The sequence below is a fragment of the Gobio gobio genome, assembly GCF_949357685.1.
Source record: "Gobio gobio genome assembly, chromosome: 10".
In the NCBI taxonomy this organism is placed as follows: Eukaryota; Metazoa; Chordata; class Actinopteri; order Cypriniformes; family Gobionidae; genus Gobio; species Gobio gobio.
The window spans coordinates 37,306,844-37,328,651 of record NC_137116.1 but is presented as its reverse complement, the minus strand read 5'-3'; the positions used below and the strand labels follow the sequence as shown (position 1 = coordinate 37,328,651).

Below are 21,808 nucleotides of genomic sequence, written 5' to 3'. Positions count from 1 at the left end.
AAACAGGTATGCGTGAGCATTCTGTCCTTTTTTAGGGTCGCATTTTCCTGTTTTTGGTTCGTTAACATGTCTTTGGTCCGTGTTGCATTCATATATAATTCGAACCACACCAGGGTTTGTTTGGAAGCGGACCGAAACCCATGTTTTCAGCTGTCTCAGTATACGCTTGTTTGGTGCACACCAGCATTCACACTTATTCAAATGAACCACACTAACAGAGCAATCGCACCACAGTTCGTTTTAATTGAACCAAACATGCCAAGTGTGAACACACCCTTAGTGGTGAGGATATTTTTAGCGTTTCTTTCTACAGATTATATTGTAACCTGAGTAGGTGGTGACAATTCAGCAATGAAACAAGTTATGTTCTTTATGAATGAGTCATTGACTTATTCACTCAAACTATTTGTTTAAAAACTGATTAATTCAGGAACGAAATGATATACAGGTGCTGGTCATATAATTAGAATATCATCAAAAAGTTGATTTATTTCACTAATTCCATTCATAAAGTGAAACGTGTATATTATATTCATTCATTACACACAGACTGATATATTTCAAATGTTTATTTATTTTAATTTTGATGATTATAACTGACAAATAAGTAAAATCCCAAATTCAGTATCTCAGAAAATTAGAATATTACTTAAGACCAATACAAAGAAAGGATTTTTAGAAATCTTGGCTTACTGAAAAGTATGAACATGAAAAGTATGAGCATGTACAGCACTCAATACTTAGTTGGGGCTCCTTTTGCCTGAATTACTGCAGCAATGCGGCGTGGCATGGAGTCGATCAGTCTGTGGCACTGCTCATGTGTTATGAGAACCCAGGTTGCTCTGATAGTGGCCTTCAGCTCTTCTGCATTGCTGGGTCTGGCATAATCGCATCTTCCTCTTCACAATAGCCCATAGATTTTCTATGGGGTTAAGGTCAGGCGAGTTTGCTGGCCAATTAAGCCATGGTCCTTAAACCAGGTACTGGTTGCTTTGGCAATGTGTGCAGGTGCCAAGTCCTGTTGGAAAATGAAATCTGCTTCTCCATAAAGTTGGTCAGCAGCAGGAAGCATGAAGTGCTCTAAAACTTCCTGGTATACGGCTGCGTTGACCTTGGACCTCAGAAAACACAGTGTACCAACACCAGCAGATGACATGGCACCCCAAACCATCACTGACAGTGGAAACTTTACACTGGACCTCAAGCAACGTGGATTGTGTGCCTCTCCTCTCTTCCTCCAGACTCTGGGACCCTGATTTCCAAAGGAAATGCAAAATTTACTTTCATCAGAGAACATAACTTTGGACCACTCAGCAGCAGTCCAGTCCTTTTTGTCTTTAGCCCAGCGAGATGCTTCTGACGCTGTCTGTTGTTCAAGAGTGGCTTGACACAAGGAATGCGACAGCTGAAACCCATGTCTTGCATACGTCTGTGCGTAGTGGATCCTCTCCAGGGTGCAGTTATCCCTATTGCTTGTACACTTTTTTTCTACCACATCTTTTCCTTCGCCTCTCTATTAATGTGCTTGGACACAGAGCTCTGTGATCTCTGAGCTCTCTTTTGCAATGACCTTTTGTATCTTGCCCTCCTTGTGCGAGGTGTCAATGGTCGTCTTTTGAACAACTGTCAAGTCAGCAGTCTTCCCCATGATTGTGTAGCCTACAGAACTAGACTGAGATACCATTTAAAGGCATTTGCATGTGTTTTGAGTTAGTGTGGCACCAGGTGTCTTCAATATTGAACCTTTTCACAATATTCTAATTTTCTGAGATACTGAATTTGGGATTTTCCTTATTTGTCAGTTATAATCATCAAAGAAAGAAAAAGAAATAAACATTTGAAATATATCAGTCTGTGTGTAATGAATGAATATAATATACAAGTTTCACTTTTTGAATGGAATTAGTGAAATAAATCAACTTTTTGATGATATTCTAATTATATGACCAGCACCTGTAGGCATTCATGCATCTTTTTATTATTATTTTTCCAAAATAGGCAGAAATTTTCTACATGAGTTGATGCTTTTCTTTTAAGAAATGAAAACAGAAAACGAGAATTACACTTTTTTTTGTGGTTCACCATTCCCTCTAAATGTCAGAGGCATAATTCATCCGTTTTAGCAATCAATAGCCTGCATGTCATATTCTCCCTCAAATGTTCACTCCCTGCTGAACGCACTGCTGTTTGCCATTTTCATGTTGGAGCCTTATGGAAAATTGACAAGTATGACTGCAAAATGTTACAACAGTGACTTTGACATAATGATTTTTTTTTTTTTTCATGTTGGATAAGGAATTATGAGAAGCTATTATATTTATTGAATTGTACTTTGTAGTTTTTGGAATTATCCATTATATCATAGTTTTTAAAAGGGATAGTTCATCTGACAAACACTTACACTCGTGTTGTTTCTTTCTTCTGGAGAACACAGAAGATGATATGACGTTTTTTGTCCATACATTGGGTTGAGTAAATGATGCTGGAAGTTTTATTTTTGGGTGAACTATCCCTTTAAGAAATAATAAGTGGTATGTAAGACGGGTGATCGTACAAGCTTGTTTTGGTTTTCAAAGAGGTAACTCTTCATGCTACAGAGACTCAACTGTAAACTGTATTTTTTTTTTTAGATATTGAGAATTTTCCTCCATTATTCTTCACATATGAACAGTCTGTAAGGAGTAATATTTGTAATATTGCAAAACAACAGATTGAAAAAGAGGAGTGAAAAAAATTAAGATTCATGCCATATCCCATTAGCAACCGTATTTCAGTTCTAGCTCAGTGAGCTGTCCTGGACTGTTTCTCAAACATCTGTGCCTAATTATTCCTCACTCCCTTATAGATCCTGTCTTTGGGAAAGAGGTACGTCCTTTTGCATATGGTCTGTGATGGACTATTAATTGCTTTTCCTTCATTTTCTGTAGGATAGAGAGTACTAATGACAGCTCAAAGCCAATTAGAGAGGAGAGGAAACATGGGAGAGGAAGTTGTCTCATATTGGTGTCTCTCCATGTTGTCTCCATCGAGTACAGATTCGAGCACAGGCCACCTGGATGTGTGATTTCAGCGTACCCTGCGTGAAAGCTTATAAAGACCGTTGCTCAACTGTACCTCTCTAAAAATGGCTAATTAATGATATCCACAAAAATTGCCAAAAGACTGTATATTTTTCAGATTTTGAAAAACATTTATTTTGTCTTAAAGGGATAGTTTCCATTAGGTATTTTGCACAAAAAAAGATGCATGCATGTAAAGAATTTCCATAATATCCATCCATTGAAAGTTTCAAAGGGATAGTTTCCAATAGCTATATATTGGTTCGTATATTAGGGGTGTAACGGTACATGTATTAGTACCGAACAGTTTCGGTACAGGACTTCCGGTACAGTGCACATGTGTACTGAATGCAATCTTTGACAGTTAACAGTAGGCTTGTTTTACGCACGGAACATACTTCAAATCCGAGTTTCCACACATTCATTCCATTTTATCACTAAATTCAAACGTTAAATGCCATTTTGACGCTCTTTAAAGGTGCAGTGTGGGATTTTTAGTGTGTGAATTGCACTATATTTTATATTAGCCTATATATTCATTATATTCTACTTAACCTGTTAGTGATGTCTTGATTATTTAATGTATGTTTAAATAAATCAGTCATGAAAATGACAGCCACTGTGAATAAATGATTATATTTCAACAACGAATTGGAGTTAAAACATAATTGTATAATTAGATTTAGAAGTTAATGCAAAAACTGCCTTATGTAAAGTTTACATGTTTGTATACAATGTGTTATTTGAGTGTTTATTATATCTTAAAATAAATAGCAACTGAATTTAGACTAATAGTTTGTGTAATGTAGAAAAATGTGTAATTAATTAGTAAATTTTTTTAAGTGATTGACAGCACTAATGTGTGTGTATATATCTGTTAGCATGGGGTTGTGGCAAACACACGAAGATGAAGATAAATGTAAATAGTCTTTAATAAGATGAGGACAGGTAAACAGAGAAAAAGAAAACATAACCTACACGCATAACTTAAACAAGACTGGACAACTTAACACTAAAACACAAGAACTTAAATGGTAAAGAAAATTAGGTAATTAATGACACACAGCTGAAGCAAAGAACTAATCATACTTGTAACCATGGTAACCAAGGCAAAGTGGGAAAAACTGAACAAAGGAACACATGAACTAATGAATACAAACTAAAAAGTCCCAGAATAATGACACTAACAGAACAACCATGACAATATATATACACCGATCCTAATATTGTGTTGGTCCTCCTTTTGCTGCCAAAACAGCCCTGACCCGTCAAGGCATGGACTCCACTAGACCCCTGAAGGTGTGCTATGGTATCTGGCACCAAGATTTTAGCAGCAAATCCTTTAAGTCCTGTAAGTTGCAAGGTGGGGCCTTCATAGATCGGACGTGTTTGTTCAGCACATCCCACAGATGCTCGATTGGATTGAGATCAGGGGAATTTGGAGGCCAAGTCAACACTTCAAACTCGTTGTTGTCCTCCTCAAACCATTCCTGAACCATTTTTGCTCTGTGGCAGGGCGCATTATCCTGCTGAAAGAGGCCACAGCCACCAGGGAATACCGTTTCCATTAAAAAGGGTGTACATGGTCTGCAACAATGCTTAGGTAGGTGGTACGTGTCAAAGTAACATCCACATGGATGGCAGGACCCAAGGTTTCCCAGCAGAACATTGCCCAAAGCATCACACTGCCTCCACCGGCTTGGCTTCTTCCCATAGTGCATCCTGGTGCCATGTGTTCCCCAGGTAAGCGACGCACACACGCCTGGCCATCTACGTGATTCATCAGACCAGGCCGTCTTCTTCTATTGCTCCGTGGTCCAGTTCTGATGCTCACCTGCCCACTGTTGCTGCTTTTGGCGGTGGACAGGGGTCAGCATGGGCACCCTGACAGGTCTACGGCTATGCAGCCCCATACGCAACAAACTGCGATGCACTGTGTATTCTGATACTTTTCTATCAGAACCAGTATTAACTTCTTGAGCAATTTGAGCTACAGTAGCTCATCTGTCTGATCGGACCACATGGGCCAGCCTTCGATCCCCACGTGCATCAATGAGCCTTGGCTGCCCATGACCCTGTTGCCGATTCACCACTGTTACTTCCTTGGACCACTTTTGATAGATACTGACCACTGCAGACCAGGAACACCCCGCAAGAGCTGCAGTTTTGGAGATGTTCTGACCCAGTCATCTAGCCATCACAATTTGGTCCCTGTAAAACTCGCTCAAATCCTTACACTTGTCCATTTTTCCTGCTTTTAACACATCAACTTTGAGGACAAAATGTTCACTTGCTGCCTAATATATCCCACCCACTAGCAGGTGCCGTGATGGAGATAACGTCTCGGTTACGTATGGTAACCCTCGTTCCCTGAAGGAGGGAACGGAGACATACGTCGGTATTACCGACGAATTGGGATCACTTTAGAGAGCCCCTATCAGCTTCGAGATTTAGAGAACAGGCCAATGGGCCATTGGCGTGCGAGATTTGCATCTCGCGCTCCGCCCCGCGCCGCGGGTATAAACAGGAAGCGAGAGCATCGCACTGATGTTTTTCACTGAGGAGCCGAACTAGTGACTCGGCCATTCAGTGATGGTAAGGAACTGTGGCGACGGGACGTACGTCTCCGTTCCCTCCTTCAGGGAACGAGGGTTACCATACGTAACCGAGACGTTCCCTTTCAGTCGGTCACTACGACGTACGTCGGTATTACCGACGAATTGGGATCCCTATGGAAAACGCCACAGTTACTACCACTTCCAGCGCCCAGCGAGAGCCCCTCAGACCCCGTTCTGATGCGGGCGGGGAAATTCACGCAGGGAGAGTCACACTGCTGTTCCGCAAGACCCATTCAGCAGACTTATTGGATAACGCTGGGAAAGCGTGCCCGAAGGACGCTGCGGGAGCCACATCATGCCCGGAGGGAGTTACCGTGTGGAGAGAACACGTATGGGCTGGCCGTGGGCAGCACAACATACGGAAGTCCCAGAGGTGGCCCCGGCCTATACAGGCGGGGGACGACACCGAACTGAGACGGCAGAGGAACTCTGCCAAGGGAAAGACACAAGCTCACCGCAGGGAGCTGTACCGGTGAGAATACACGTATGGGATCGCCGTAGGGGTCACGACATACGGACCCCAGTCCGACACAAGTTCCACCAATGCATACAAGTGCCAGACCTGGCGTCAGACGCTCCGCCACATCCGACTGCCGAGGGGTGCGGAGGACTCAACAGGGTTCGCCAATCCTGGGGAACTTGACTGGAGAAAATAAGCGCACGTATCCGTTCCATGGGGAAGGGAATGGCGCAGCAAGCCGACACTTAGAACGGGCACTTCAGCTGCTGACTATGGGAAGCGAGCACACGAGAAGCCACCGGTTCTACACATAGGCTATAAAACCTAGCGAACGTGTTAGGTGTCGCCCAGCCCGCAGCTCTACAAATATCTGTCAGCGAGGCGCCACGAGCCAGCGCCCAAGAAGAAGCAACACCCCTAGTGGAGTGGGCTCTTAACCCGAGCGGGCAGGGCACGTCTTGGGCTTCATAAGCCAAGACGATGGCGTCCACTATCCAGTGGGCCATCCTCAGCTTGGAGACAGCCTTTCCCTTCTGCTGTCCTCCGTAACAGATGAAGAGCTGCTCTGAGGTCCTAAGCTTTGCGTTCTGTCAACATAGACGCGCAGGCGGGAACTGGACAGAGAAAAGCCAGGGCTGGGTCTGCCTCCTCCGAAGGCAGCGCTTGCAGGCTCACCACTTGGTCCCGGAAGGAAGTAGTGGGAACCTTGGCACATATCCAGGCCGGGGTCTCAGGGTTACCTGAGAGTCACCTGGCCCGAATCCCAGGCACGATTAGTTGACCGAAAATGCCTGCAGGTCCCCTACCCTCTTAACTGAGGCCAATGCAATCAGGAGTATTGTCTTTAGAGACAAGATCTTAAGCTCCGCTGACTGTTAAGGCTCAAAGGGCGCCCTCTGAAGTGCGTCAGCACCAGAGTCAAGTCCCAAGAGGGTATAAAGGGAGGACGAGGCGGATTTAATCTCCTCGCCCCCCCAGGAACCTGACGATCAGATCGTGCTTGCCTAATGAATTAACTATTAACCAGGTCATGATTGTGCTATAGCGGCAACATACACCTTGAGGGTGGAGGGAGACAGCTTTCGCTCCAAACCGTCTTGAAGAAAAGAGAGCACAGATCTGACCGAACACTTTCGGGGGTCTTCTCGGTGAGAAGAGCACCAGTCGACGAGCAGGTTCCACTTCAACGCATATAGCCGTCTCGTAGAGGGGGCTCTGGCGGAAGTGATGGTGTCAACTACCGCTTGTGGTAGGTCACCTAGAACCTCCGCATCCCGTCCAGGGACCAGACATGGAGTTTCCAGAGGTCCGGACGCGGGTGCCACAGGGTGCTGCGTCTCTGAGTCAGGAGGTCCTTCCTCAGAGGAATGGGCCATGGACGTGCTGTCGCGAGGAGAACTAGTTCCAGGAACCAAGTCCTGTTGGGCCAGTACGGAGCTACCAAGAGGAGCTGCTCCTCGTCCTCCCTGACCTTGCACCGTGTCTGTGCAAGAAGGCTCACTGGGGGGGAACGCATATTTGCATAGGCCCCGGGGCCAGCTGTGTGCCAGGGCATCTGTGCCGAGGGTTCCCCCGGGCAGGGAATAGTACCACTGGCAGTGGGTCGTGTCGGGGCGGCAAACAGATCGATCCGTGCGGCCCCAAGCGACTCCAAATCAGCTGGACCACCTGGGGGTGGAGTCTCCACTCCCCGGGCCGCACGGGCAACCGTGACAGCTCGTCGGCCGCATGATTGAGCGGGCCCGGAATGTGGATGGCACGAAGGGACCTCAGATGCTTCGGACTCCACAGAAGGAGATGGCGGGCGAGTTGGGACATGCGGCGGGAGCGTAGACCACCCTGTTTGATGATGTACGCAACGGCCGCAGTGCTGTCCGTCCGGATCAGAACGTGCTTGTCTTTGAGCGACCCTTTGAGGTGGCTGAGAGCAAGACGAACCGCCAGCAACTCCAGGCAATTGATATGCCATTGCAGTTGGGGCCCCGTCCACAGACCCGATACTGCAAGCCCGTTGTACGTGGCACCCCAGCCCGTGGATGAGGCATCCGTGGAGACAACAGAATGCCTGGACACTTGTTCTAGAGGCACTCCTGCCCGTAGAAATGAAGGGTCCGACCACGGGCTGAAGGTTTGGCGGCATCTCGGCGTCACTTGGACACGGAGGGACCCGCTGTGCCACGCCCATCTCGGGACTCGGTCGTGTAGCCAGTGTTGAAGCGGTCTCATATGGAGCAGCCCTAGCGGCGTTACTGCGGCTGCTGCTGCCATATGCCCCAGGAGCCTCTGAAATTATTTCAGTGGAACCGCTGTACTGCGTTTGAACGTATTCAAGCAGCTCAACACCGACTGGACACGCTCCTCGGTGAGGCGCGCTGTCATGGCGACCGAAGCACCATGTCCCCGTGTTCGCACAACTGTTCCCGCGACTGGGCAAGAATCAGCCAGTCGTCGAGATAGTTAAGAAGACGAACACCACGCTCTCTCATGGGAGCAATAGCCTCAGCTCGGGACAGCTCGAAGGGCAGGACTTTGTACTGACATGCCCGTCCGTCGAAAGCAAAGCGTAGAAACGGTCTGTGTCGAGGGAGAATCGAGACATGAAAGTACGCGTCCTTCAGGTCGATCGCTGCAAACCAATCCTGGGGACGGACGCACCTGAAGATGCGTTTCTGCGTTAACATTCTGAACGGCATCCTGTGGAGGGAACGGTTCAAGTAAGGCAGGTCCAAGATTGGCCGTAACCCGCCGCCTTTCTTGGGTACAATGAAGTACGGGCTGTAGAACCCGGACTTCATATCGGCTGGAGGGACCGGCTTTATCGCGTCCTTCGCCAGTAGGACAGCGATCTCCGCCTGAAGCACGGGGGCATCCACCCACACAATAGACGTGAAGTGAATGCCCCCGAACTTGGGTGGACGCTGGGCGAACTGAATCGCAAGCCGAGTCTGATGGTACAGATGACCCAGCGAGACGGGCCGGGGAGCGCTAGCCAGGCCCCCAGACCGAACAAGCACGGTCATCGGTACCACAGACGTACCCGCAGCAGGGCAGCGAGGCGGAATGCAGGGACCCCAGGACGACATGGGAGTGGTCCGTGTAGGGGTCTGGGTCTGACACACGACCTGCATCCGCTGAGGGGGTGTGCGAGTGTGGGAAGGCCGCTTGAGTGCGTTCCCACAGCCGGCACCCCCTGCTGGTGATTTGGAGAGGCACCAGAGGCTGACAAGGCATGGGAGCATTGTACACCGGCCAGCGCGCTCTCCAAATGGAGGGGCTGAGCGTGGCAAGGCTTTGTGGCGTTGCACAGGTTTGCCTCACCTCCTTCCTCAGCGGGGAACAAGAGCGGCGAGGCATAGCGTCGCGCACTGTCGTCCACACACCGCTGAGAAGAGGGGAATGAGAGTGGCGAGGCTTGTAGCGTCACACACTGCCATTCTCGCCCTCTTGTGGGGAGGGGAATGAGGGCGGCGAGGCTTGTAGCGTCACACGCTGCCATTCCTGAACTCCCGAGACCTAGAGATATTGGAACTGTTCTTCTCTTTTTTTTTTTTTTTTTTTTTTTTTATATATATATATATGTATTTTTGGGTACCACTGGCTGTTTTTAACCCCAGTGGCGGAACAGAATTACTAATGGTTTTTACCTGGACCTCCTCCGGGGGAAGAACAGTCCCGAACCAAATCCGGGTCAATGGTGTTTCTGGACATCGTCTAGCCGAGGGCCAGCGCTGTGCGCAGCTCAACCTCGGCTGAGAACTACCCTCATGCCCTAAGCAGGGCGGAGGTGGCCTGCCAGTGGCACTGCCACCCCACCGATGAGGGTAGTGAGAGAGGAAAACTTTATACAGATTATGACCCTATTGGTGTTCCATATATTGGCACCAATAGTTCCATAATGCAAAAGCCTTCCAACGCACATCCGGGAAAGGCAAGGGGCAGGCAAGGCGATTTATGCGTTACACTATGCCTCAGCCATCCGAGAAAGCATGGCTGTCGAGTATGAATAGGATTCAGCACGAGCGCCCACTATTATAGTGGGAATCTCAGCATCATCTTCATTTTCAACACATAACAGCCCTCTCTCCGATGCAGCGATTGACATCTGTCCTCTGCTAGAGCCCCAAACGAAACGCTAGGTCCTTTTTTATTATTTATTTATTTATTTATTTTTTAGGACCAGCAATCCCATCTGTAAGCTACCAGCAGACATGTGAGACAGTGGGCGTGGCCGTGAGACGGCACACGGCGCGCTGAACACTCAAGCCCTTATGAAAAAGGCAAGACGAACAGCGCGCCGACGTGGCTATGCTCTCATTAGAGAGCACAGACCACCCACAAACACAGTCTCAAAATGCGTAGCCGGCGAGTGACGCGCGCTGAGCTGCCGTGGCAACCCGCGCTGTCACTCGGCAGCTAGACGGCACACGGCGCGCTGAACACTCAAACCCTCACGCGGAAGGCGAGATGACCAGCGCGTCGACGTGATCCCGTTCCCCTGAGAGAACACGGATCACCCACGAACACAGTCTCAACATGTTTATGCGAGAGGGATCGTGGCCGTCAGGACAGGAAACAACCGCATCCAGAAACGCACGAGTGGAATGACGTCTTGAAAAAGACGCAGTGTCACACCCGTGTTGCTCTTTTGTGAGGAAACGCTCTTTAAACAGTGCTGAAGCACCCAGGGGAAGACCGTGGCAACACACAGGTGGTAAGTGCAGTCCTGTGGTGCACTCACTGAAACAAACGCCCTCACCAGACCGACAGTTGCTGTGAGAACAGCAGTTTGTTATGCTGATGCAGCGGTGAACATGCGGTCGCACTGATTGTGCCTTTTCGCCAACACAGAGCGTCCTTCTCGTTCTCTGGAGCATCTCTCTTGCAGATAGGCTTTCTTTTAGAAAAGCAGGCTTGCTTCATCAACGCCGTTCGGCTCCGAAGTGAATGACGTCAGTGCGATGCTCTCGCTTCCTGTTTATACCCGCGGCGCGGGGCGGAGCGCGAGATGCAAATCTCGCACGCCAATGGCCCATTGGCCTGTTCTCTAAATCTCGAAGCTGATAGGGGCTCTCTAAAGTGATCCCAATTCGTCGGTAATACCGACGTACGTCGTAGTGACCGACTGAAAGGGAATCGGTGTTAGTCACTTCACGGGGTATATATATTTTAACTATGAACTATTCTTTTAAGCAGCACATTGTTAAAGTAGACCCCAACTTTGCATTCCTAAATGAAGGAAAAATGTAATGTATAATTTTCTCTTTTTTTCTCTTGAGTTTTGCTTGTCATAAGGAGTTCAGCTCAGTTTTTTTTTTTTTTTTTTTTTTTTTTTAACCTTTTATACAAGCAACATCAGTTGAGACAAGTAGTAATTATACAAACACTCGGCATTTGGATTTTATTTTAGATTTGCTTGGATATGGAGCCGTTTCGGTAAAGGTGCAATCATGGGTTAAATTATAAAGTGCTTTGGATAGAAATGAAAGTGAGCCCACTTTGTCGCTGGGGACCAATTCTCGAAACAGAACGAAGCCGACCTTAATAGAGGTCAGTCTGTTCCATGTACAAAATCTTGCGGCTGGCACAATGGCCTCTGGGACCTTGAGCCCAGGCCTTTTGAAGAAGTCTCAGCAGGACAGCCGAGGACAAAGCTGATTGGCTCTCAGTAATGCTGTCCTGGGAGAAGATCACTCAGCAGGAATGTCCTCCTTCATCAAATGAAGCAGGCCTCTCTCCACACTTCCTCGGGTTCTCTGCAGCATGGTTTCTGAAGCGTCTTGTGCTTTTGTTCTTTTAGAGTTGGAACCTAAAAAAGAGATTTTTTTAATCTAAGGAAAAATTAGACTTTTCTGAGACTTTTAAGGTTGATTTAAGGTTCCGAATAGAAACTTGACCAGGTACTTTTCATGTAGAGTAAAATAAATCCAATATATTATGCCCTGCAACTCAAAACCAGTCGGATGAATGCTACAAATGAAAACTGTTAGCATTAAACCCTCCAATGACTTCAATCTTTAGCTATGTTTCCATCCAAGTTGTGAATTTAATTATGAATTTCGCATAAACTATTTGTGAAAGGCAGCATTTCTATCCCATGTGTTCAAGAAAACATGATCGTCACTTTTGGGGAAATTTGCGCAAAATGAAAAAGGTTTAGCCTCCAAGGAATCCATTATGGTTCTTTTAGTGATGTAATAAATGACTTTGTGTCTGTTAGCTATCGCCAGAAGATGTTTTATGTTTGAGCAATGTATTTTTTTCAGTCACATTACTTTTTTTGATGTGCATGTGGCTCATAGTTTATGCACATCTTATGCACAGCTCTTTTTCTATGCACATTTGAGAATTTTATTCTCATCTTGCTGTTTCTAGCCAGAATTATTTTAATATCATATCTCAAAATTTGCACTAAAATATGTGGCTGAAAACCCAGCATATGATGACCAGCAGGCAAACTCATGGAAATTACGCCTACTATGCTTTTACACCTTAACAAATGTGGGCGAAAGAAGTCAAATGATGCTTCTTTTTGGGAAAATATATGTTGTGGCTTAGATAATGTTGAAGCAATATCTATATATCCTTTTAAGCACTTTCATTTACTGCTGTTCTGAGGAAGATTTATATAATATTTCTCTGGGCTGTTCTTTCCAAATTAAATATGTGTCCGTAATAAAGGTGTGGCCTTTATACATAATTCACTTGGGTAACTTTGAATGAACTAGGTTTTTAAAAAAAGAAAGTAAAAACAACCTCTGCACCTTTTGAAAATTATGCAGCTGTGTCCTTTTGGAAGTTATTGATTTCATAAAAGCTTTGATTCGTTTCATATTATTGGGCTGACTTCTCACCAAATATCAGAGGAATCCTGCTGTTTTTTTAGAGTGTTGTCATTTTCCCAAGCCTTTGAAACCATGAGCGTGTTGCGAACACAACATTTCCAGTACAGTCGCATCCAATGTGTGCATTTACTTTAACTCAGTGCCCTGTTGTTAGGAGAAAACGTTGAATATGTATTGGTGAATATAAATCTAATGAGGGCATGTGCTTGATGCCTCCTTTAAAAACAATGTACTGATTAGGATTCACTGAGCATTGTTTCCTTTAGGGAAAATGGCTTGAAATAATTACCTTGGCACAATTAAAATCACAGCCCCTATGATTGCCATTGCTGGAGGGCTGTAGGACATGCTTCACTTTTCTCTCTGTAATGTGCTCCAGGTCAAAAAGTTTCTCTTTCTCTCACCTTTTTTGCCACTTCCAGCCTGTGGTATATTTCTTCGTTGTTTGCAGGCCTTGTCTCTGTCACATGCCCATTATAATGCGGCTTTGGCAATTTTATCACCTGCAATTGTACCACAGGCCATTTTTTCTCTGCTGCCTGAGTTCAATTGAATTAGAATCAATAGAAAAGGCCTCCGGTATTACAAAACAATCTCTATTCTGCTTCTCAATTTAATGTTCTTATGTTGTGGTGAGATCTTTTGTGAGGTTTGTGTGTGTGTAAGATGAATATATGCTCCTACAGGGATGCGGAGTACACACATTTGTATTAAAAAAATATTATTATCAGTCAACTTGTACAAGTCAGTACGATATTTAACCAATTTTTTTATACTTATTTTCATGTTATTAAATACAATTTTATTTGCTTGGAGTTACGTGGTGTTCAGCCATACACAGATTACTTGCCCACCGCCCACACCGTTGTTTAGCTTTTTAAGCAGTGCAGAACCGCACGAGTCATGTGACGAGAGTGAAGCGCACTGACTGACAAGACGATGGCAGAGGCAAAAGTGCAAGAGAGCATTTATTAATAAAAAATAGTATTTCTTCATTTAATAATAAGTGAGTTTTACTTTTCTTTGTTTTACTGTTTTTGTGTTTTCATTAAAAAATAATAATGAACCACAAACTAAGCATTCATTTTAAGTTAGAGGAATATCCAAATATCTTTTATTTAGGAGGTATACCATATCATATTAAAATTACACAGGTGTAATCCATGTTTTGAGAGTTGGCTCATTCTCCCGCTCTTTAATGTAGCTATTTAGGCCACTTTGGCATAGCAATCACTTGAATATACAAGTTCAAAATCTGATCCCTTATTGCACTAAAAACCCATCACTCGCGAATCATCGGGTATGTCTGCTGTCGCTTGTGATTGGCTGAATGACGCCAACACCAACACCAGCCGACTCTGCGCTCGGCCTGTGTGTTTAGTAACGTCGTGATGACTGATTAGATGCACACATGGTTTTTGTTTGTTAACCAAATAAAATGTAGATGTTCAAAACCAGCTCAAACTTTGTCTACCCGCCCAAACCATTTTTTACCCGAACAATCAAATTCAAACCCGCCCAGTCTGGCAACACTGTAAAGATCTCCCTTTTTTCTTGGGCTCCATGCCAGGGGTTGCTGCAGCACCCTTAGCACCCCTACTCCTTCACTCCTCTGTGGTCATGTGAGCTAGTGTTATCTGTGGTTAACATGATCCAAATACCATGGAAGACCAAATTTTACCCTATAAAAATGTTGTTACAGTTTTTACAGATGTTACTGTTTTTGTCAATGAACATACATTTACATCTGCATCCCTACTCAAGCTACTGCTACTTTCACTCAACTCAAGCTACTGTCAAATATGAATTTCTAAGAGACAAAACATGCAATATTAATTTGTGTACCTGTTTTTGCAGGTGTTTGTCATGTTGGTGACAAAACCACAACTAGCGGTCTGGTTTCTACAAATTTCACTCAGGAGCAAAAATCTTCTTTAAACTTGAAAGAAATAATGATTCAACGTTTATCGTATCAATTATCAATGTTGACTGATATGAACATTTTATTGTGATAATTTTTTTTGCCATATCGCCCAGCTTATTTCTGTAACCAAGCAAAATAAATGTCTTAATACGTATATAATGAATATTTCTAATACAATTGCAATAGGCCCATTTCTAAAGCTCTATGCAATCTTTTAAACAAGCACCCAAGCATATTGAACACTTTTGAAGGGACTCCGAATGAGGGGGAGAGTTATCAGTTGAAGCCTGTGGAGTAGCTTCATATCTGTAAGCAGAGAAGTTGCATCTGCATTCGTTGCAGTGAAATGACTACTGCTCTTATCTAAATAAGCTCTCGATGTGAGAATATTCTCAGTGTTTTCTGAAGCCAGGAGCCACTTGCAGCCCATTTTAGTTCTTAGCAGACTGACCTGTAGTTACACGCTACGTCTGGTAAGCCGTTTGGGGTAAATAAGATGTTTTCTCATTTAATAACGATTTTCTCTGAAGGCAGTCTCTCTGATCTAGCTCTGTCCTGTTGCAGGCTGTTTTGAAATGCCTGAAAAAATCATCAGAAGGCTATTAAAATGTTTCTGCCTAAAAAGTCAGCCTTGTCTAGCACTAAAAAAAAAACATGCAAATGTGTGTACATATTTTACATCATCAGTTAACCGTATCTTAGCATGAGGTCGCTTCAAAATATATCCTTGGATGTTGAACTGCAGATAGACTGGAATTGAAAAAGAAAGCTCTCTGGTTTTCATTAAAAGCACATTGATTTTTTTTTTTTTTTTTTTTTTTTTTTTTTCGCAAGACTTCCGTAACCTTGAAATGTTCTCTCAGAGGATAGAGGCCATCTTTCTCTTGACTTGTTCAAGGATAGCATCTTCAGTATCGAAAATGAATACCTCTTTTGTCTGTTGAATAAACAGGCCTTTTTTTGAATGTAATACTTTCGTAGAGCTGAAGATTAACTTTGAACAGTGTATTTTTACTCAAAGAGCAGAGATTGTATTTAGAGATCTATATTACACTGTAAACCGGAACAAAACTCGGTTGTATCAAATTTTTCAAGTTAAGAAATGTAACGTTTAAGTAAGCAGAATTGCAGATTTTTATTTTGTACTCATACATTTGAATTGCTCTTAACTTCAAATATGTGAGTAAGCTAATTCATACATGCATTTAAAATAAAATTATCAACTTAAATATTTTTAGTCCCATAAAGGTAACCCCAAAATACCCAATGTAACAGAAACTACGCTGACTAGCATAACAAAACATTAAACAATACTAAATCTCCACCTCAACATTAATCTTGCACAATACAACATATAACACTTAATTTTAGCATTTACTCTCCCTTTTTAGTGTCATGGCAAAGCATGCTGGGAAATAGAAATCCCATCCCAGTTTCAGTTAAATTTAAGTTTGTCTAAATGAAAATAAACAAGTTCATAAAACTCAAAACAATGAAACAATTCAGATCACTTAAACTGTAAACTTTAACTGTGTCAGTTTTGTGAACTCAAAAGAAAAAGAAAGTTCTAAATACTCATAAAAGTTCATTTGATTGAACTAATTTCTTTAATTTGAGTTGGCTCTACTCAAACCAATTAATTATTTTGAGCGTTAGGGTTTCTTTTCTGCTGAACTTGTTTTGGTAGAAGTAAAATTTAGAAATAGCGACCCTGCATACTGAAGATGTAAAACCCTGAAACTGAAGATGTAAAACCTCTTACTTAATAAACAATTAATGGTAAAAGAGTAGCGAGGTCCTGCTGGGATTTAATTAAGGCTTGATTGTTTTTCAGCAATGGTGCTTTATGTGGACTAGCCACTTTTGATCAATGTTCAGCACCTGGTTGCGTTATTTATGGATAGTCGGTTCCCACCTGATTTGGTTTTGAATTCGTCCTCATGTGCCTCTCTGTTTTTCTTTGAACGTGATTTCCATTGCGTCTCTCTTAACTCTCCTATTCTTTTGTGTACATATGTGTGTCTTTTTTCTCACCCTCTTAGGTGAAGTACGGACGTTTTGCATTTGTGTGGGATGCAGCTGTCCTGGAGTATGTGGCCATTAATGATGAGGACTGCTCGCTCTACACCGTGAGCAACAATGTGGCTGACAGGGGCTACGGCATCGCGATGCAGCATGGCAGTCCCTACAGGGACGTTTTCTCTCAGAGGTACTGTATGATAAGATTCTTATTATCCATATGTAGCTGTTACGTCTCTGGAGCCCTGCTGTTATACAAGAAGTGATTTGTTTAAAGGAAATTCAATTTAAATTTGGCATTTAAAGTCTGAGTTTGTGATTTAAAATCAATTTCTCAAAGAATGGAGAGCAGGAATGGTTGTAACACAGCCTGAGTTGTAACACAGTCAGTTTAACCACTTAGAAAGTAGGTCCAGGGATGAAATCACTATTATACACGAGTGCCACCCTCAGTAACAGTACAAGTTGCAAGTCTCTGAGTAAAAATTACAGTACAAAAAATTTTATGAGGTAGAATTTGGTCAGGGTGATAGATATTAAATCACAGATCTCATTCTCATATTTGATTTATAAAACGTTCACATAAATGTAAAAACAAAACTAGAAATATGTCTGAACAAGAAAGAACAAAATAGGAATGTGTGAGAGTGACTGCCATGCAACACTGTAAGATTTTTGTAATTGTTAACCCATGTACAGTATTTCCTTTAGGGATAGTTGGAGATTTTAAAATAACTAACTATCAGCTCAAAAAACAAATGTCTATGCAAAAAGTGTTACAACCATCTGCAGTTTTCTGCAGTTGTCATTAAACTATAGAGGGCACAGACAGATTGGTCCTTTACATGCAATCTGCCAGCAATAAAATCATTACACAAAGTGTTGGCACAGGCTGATTGGCCTCTGCTGATCTTGCAGCCAATGAGATTGCTTGCTCAACATTTAAATTGTCTGGTTCAGTGTTTGCTGTAAGCTAGTCCTGAAGCATGCTATCAGAGTTCCTCTGAAACCCTCCACCTCCCCCAGCTCCACCTGCCTAGATCTGCTACAGGATTTAAGTGTCTATTTATGCATCATCCTATCTTACAACACTGTTTTCAACTGAAAACGGGAAACTTTTTATGCGTTTTGGCCGTTCATTTAAAAAGTGCAAGGTTTTTAAAATTATGCCTTGTCTCCATGTAAAGAACAAAAACATGCATTTTTGAAAACGGCGACGTCATGTGCATGTGTAATGAGTGAGGTTTACTCACACAGCGACTACTAGCTGGCCTCCGTTACACATGCGTATTACATGTTCACACATGCGTATTACGTGTTCACGGGCGTTTCTTGACAAAGTTACATCACCAACTACTGGTCTGGCACGCATAATACAGCTTTTATAGTCATTTTCATTTTGTGGTGTAAACATACCCCTACTCTGCCAAGACCAAATACATTAACATTGCCATATTCAATAACATGCTAAAACTATTCTGAGATTTGTTATTATTGAAATATTATTATTATTATTATAAATATAAAACATCACTGCTCTCTCTTCTCTGATGCTGGAAAATTGGCCTCACAATGTGTGTTTAACAGGCTATTCATTGACATGCGTATTTCATTTTTCATTGTTGTGGTCTTGGACAACCATCCACTCTAATTTTAATAGAGCCATTTTAAGTTTTCCTGTGGTTCCTGAAACAATGGCGAGGAAATTTCACAGCAAAATTATATGAGAGAGTTTTACAAAAGACTTTCAGATTTAGCCAGTCGTAGAGCTCAATTCTTCAAGTGAAAAGATTAACTCTCTTGCCTCACCTAAGAGGAAGTGCTTCTACGCAGTAGATACAGCACCAATGAAGATCAAACGTATCAACATATACGTTCTTAATGGCAGGAACATGTTTTTCTGCTCCGCTGCTTCAATACGGGGAGCTGAATAGAGATCCACGTGGTGTTAAATCGGTCACTTTGAGTGAAATTGCTATATTGAAATACCAGTATAGTGACAGACTGAGAAAAATATGATAGCATTGAGTGATGGCCCCATTGTTGACGTAAAAGTCGATACATGCTCTGCGTTTACTCACCGGGAGTCTAAAGAGAGAACATGCAAGTGCAGTAGCTGAACACAGCTGCCATAGTGCATGAGTAAAGTGCCCCACAGAGAGAAGAGAAAGAGTGGAAAACTTGACTTAACTCTAAAATTATAAGTAAGGTACCAAAAAGATTATGCATAGTGAAAGTGCACCAATTATCACTTACATTGTTCTATAGGCACAGTGCTTGGAGCTCTTACCGTTCCAAGCCACAAATCACCATCTTCCATCTGTTGCCATGGGACTAAATGCATGCGTTTTTGTCTGGAAAGTGAACAGGAAGCACAGATTCACCTGAAATGTAATAAAAACTGTTACAATATGTTAAATATCTTTATACAAATAATCTGTATACTTTGCAAGTACATGTCAATTTATTCTACTAACCCTAACCTAACAGTCTACTAATTCTCTAATGAGGGTTAGTTGACATGTAGTTACAGAGTTACTTATAGTTAGTGGAATGTCTAAAGTGGACTCTCGAAATAAAGTATAACCAGTTTCAATATTTTAGCAAGTTATTAATTAATTCAGCAAAATTAATTGACTAAATTATTTAACTAACCATGAGGCAAACACAGTATTTTGGGTTCGGCCTTTTGCTGTGATTCAGTGGAAGTCTGAGAGTATTGGATTAAGTACAATTTGTATTAGGGCTGCACGAAATATCAAAATAAAATCAATATCGCAATATGGTTTAGTGCTCATGATACAGTGTTCAGCATCTCATAGCAGCTCGGTTCATATACGCTCATATACTGTGTATCAGTGTGGTGCTTCACATTGAAAACTGGAGAACTTAAAAAGAAAAGAGAAATAAAAGCTTGTTGGTTTAATGTTTGAAAATAACATTTATATAAAATAATATTATATAAAATATAAAATAACACTGTCCAACAGCAACACCCACAGGTAAAGTTACAGTGGGAGTCCACGTCTCTCGTGCCTCCTCTGAGCCCATTGACTTTTAACAGACCTCTAAAGTGTGCGGCAGGTTTGATGGGGGATAATTGAGAATGAATATAAATGTGAGGACTTAGCCTCCTCATTTTAAAACACTACTGCACACCACTGACATGTATATATAGGTGGTGTGCAGTGATGTTTTAAAATGAGGAGTCCTCATACCTGTTCACGTCATGGTTACTGAAAGGTGGAAAGTTTTTCCCAAATCCTTTAGCTCTAAATGGACAGTTCACATTCAAAAAATAAATAAATCATTCTAGTGAACATTTCGCAATATATTGATGAAAAACTAAAATATCACAATTAATACGTTTACATGCTCCCTCATAATGTGATTTTGGCAATATTACGATTTAACTTTACCTCATGTAAACTCAATACTTCTATCAAACTAATGCGATTAAGCTCATAATCGTAGTAACCATAATCACATTAAACTATGTGGCATACAGCGATTTTAATCCAAATACACAGGCATGTAAACACATTAATCGCATTATTACTGCTCTGACCAAAGTGCGCATGTGCTCGGTTCTACACAGATGCCGTGTGTTGTTCACATAACTTCATGAATGAACTCCGTGACTTTATTCTGAAGTTTTCTCTTCTCCAATCGTTAAACTTGCTGCGCAGTCTCTGTTCTGTATCTTCATCCAGGCACGATGAACATGACGAAAGCAGGCAAACCCGGAATTGCGATGTTCTTCAGTGCGCCGAATAATATCCAGTACATCCATAAAAATATATTTTGAATTTGATGTGAGTAGTTAAAACAATGGTATACTGTATGCCTATTAGTGTGGTACTTATTAGCGAATAATCAGAATAATGAAAATTTGCTTGTAAACTGGAGTGAAGAGTTGCTCATAATAATCACATTATTGGTGCACATGTAAACATAGTCAGTCATTTTTCCAATATCGTGCAGCCCTAATATTTCAAATCATGTAATTTGGGGTAAGCTTAGTGCTTATACGGCTGAAGTAGGCTATTAACACATTTAGTTCAGCGTTCATGTTTTTTTGTTTGTTTGTTTTTTGTTTTTGTTTTGCATAATTGTATTTGTAAAAAAATGTTGAAACACATTTCTGACCTTGTTTCTTTCTTTTTAAGTAATTTATTTAGAGATATTTGCTTGAAAAGCACCAGTCGCTGCTATTTTCTGTGTGTAAGTATTCTCAGGTGTGTAAGTGTCTAGATTGATGTAGTCTGCTACCAATCTGAAAATATCAGGGGGTTTATTTCTTATTGAGTACATGTGGTTTATAATCTAGCATATAGGCAATTTCAAAATCATTATTTCTAAGGTTGAGATCTAAATTACACATTATTGATTGGTGTGCTGGTTCACACTGGAGGCATGTGAAAGAAAGAGAGGTAAAGAGTGTGAAATAAAGAGCAACAGAGAGAGGTATTTTAGGTGCTTGGCATTGTGAGTCTTTCAGGTTGTATGTGATTGTATCTTTAGATGGTTAAACAGATGGCATGTTATCGAAACATATACTTGTGAAACAGGGTACAAGTGTGTCTTTGTGCTCCATCCAATACTGGCATAAATTTGGCTTTACCTTGGATGTTCAATGTTTGCAAAATGCTATTGAGCTTTAAATTATAGTATATTTTGTTTATGAGCCCATTTGGTAGTGAAATAAGTAGGCCTAGGCATGTTTACACATGATTTGACAGTTTATATTATTAAATAAACCTGAACCATTTCTGAGAACCAGAATATCAAAGAGAGAGAGAGGCTGTTTTGATTTTGGCCAGTTTGCAATGTGCAATGACATAGCAACGTACTAACGTTGAGTGGCCGGTTGCATAAACTGCTTA

The 21,808-nt window shown here is 42.4% G+C and overlaps 1 protein-coding gene across 1 annotated transcript in view; it reads left to right on the top strand.

Annotated features, from left to right (window-relative positions):
- Positions 1-21,808, top strand: part of grid2 (glutamate receptor, ionotropic, delta 2) — a gene marked incomplete at both ends in the record, with an annotated part of 524,276 nt that overhangs the window by 478,471 nt on the left and 23,997 nt on the right. Inside the window, one exon of the mRNA XM_079827346.1 lies at positions 16,946-17,112. Coding sequence (XP_079683472.1) covers positions 16,946-17,112 — 167 coding nt within the window. The remainder of the gene's footprint in view (positions 1-16,945; positions 17,113-21,808) is intronic.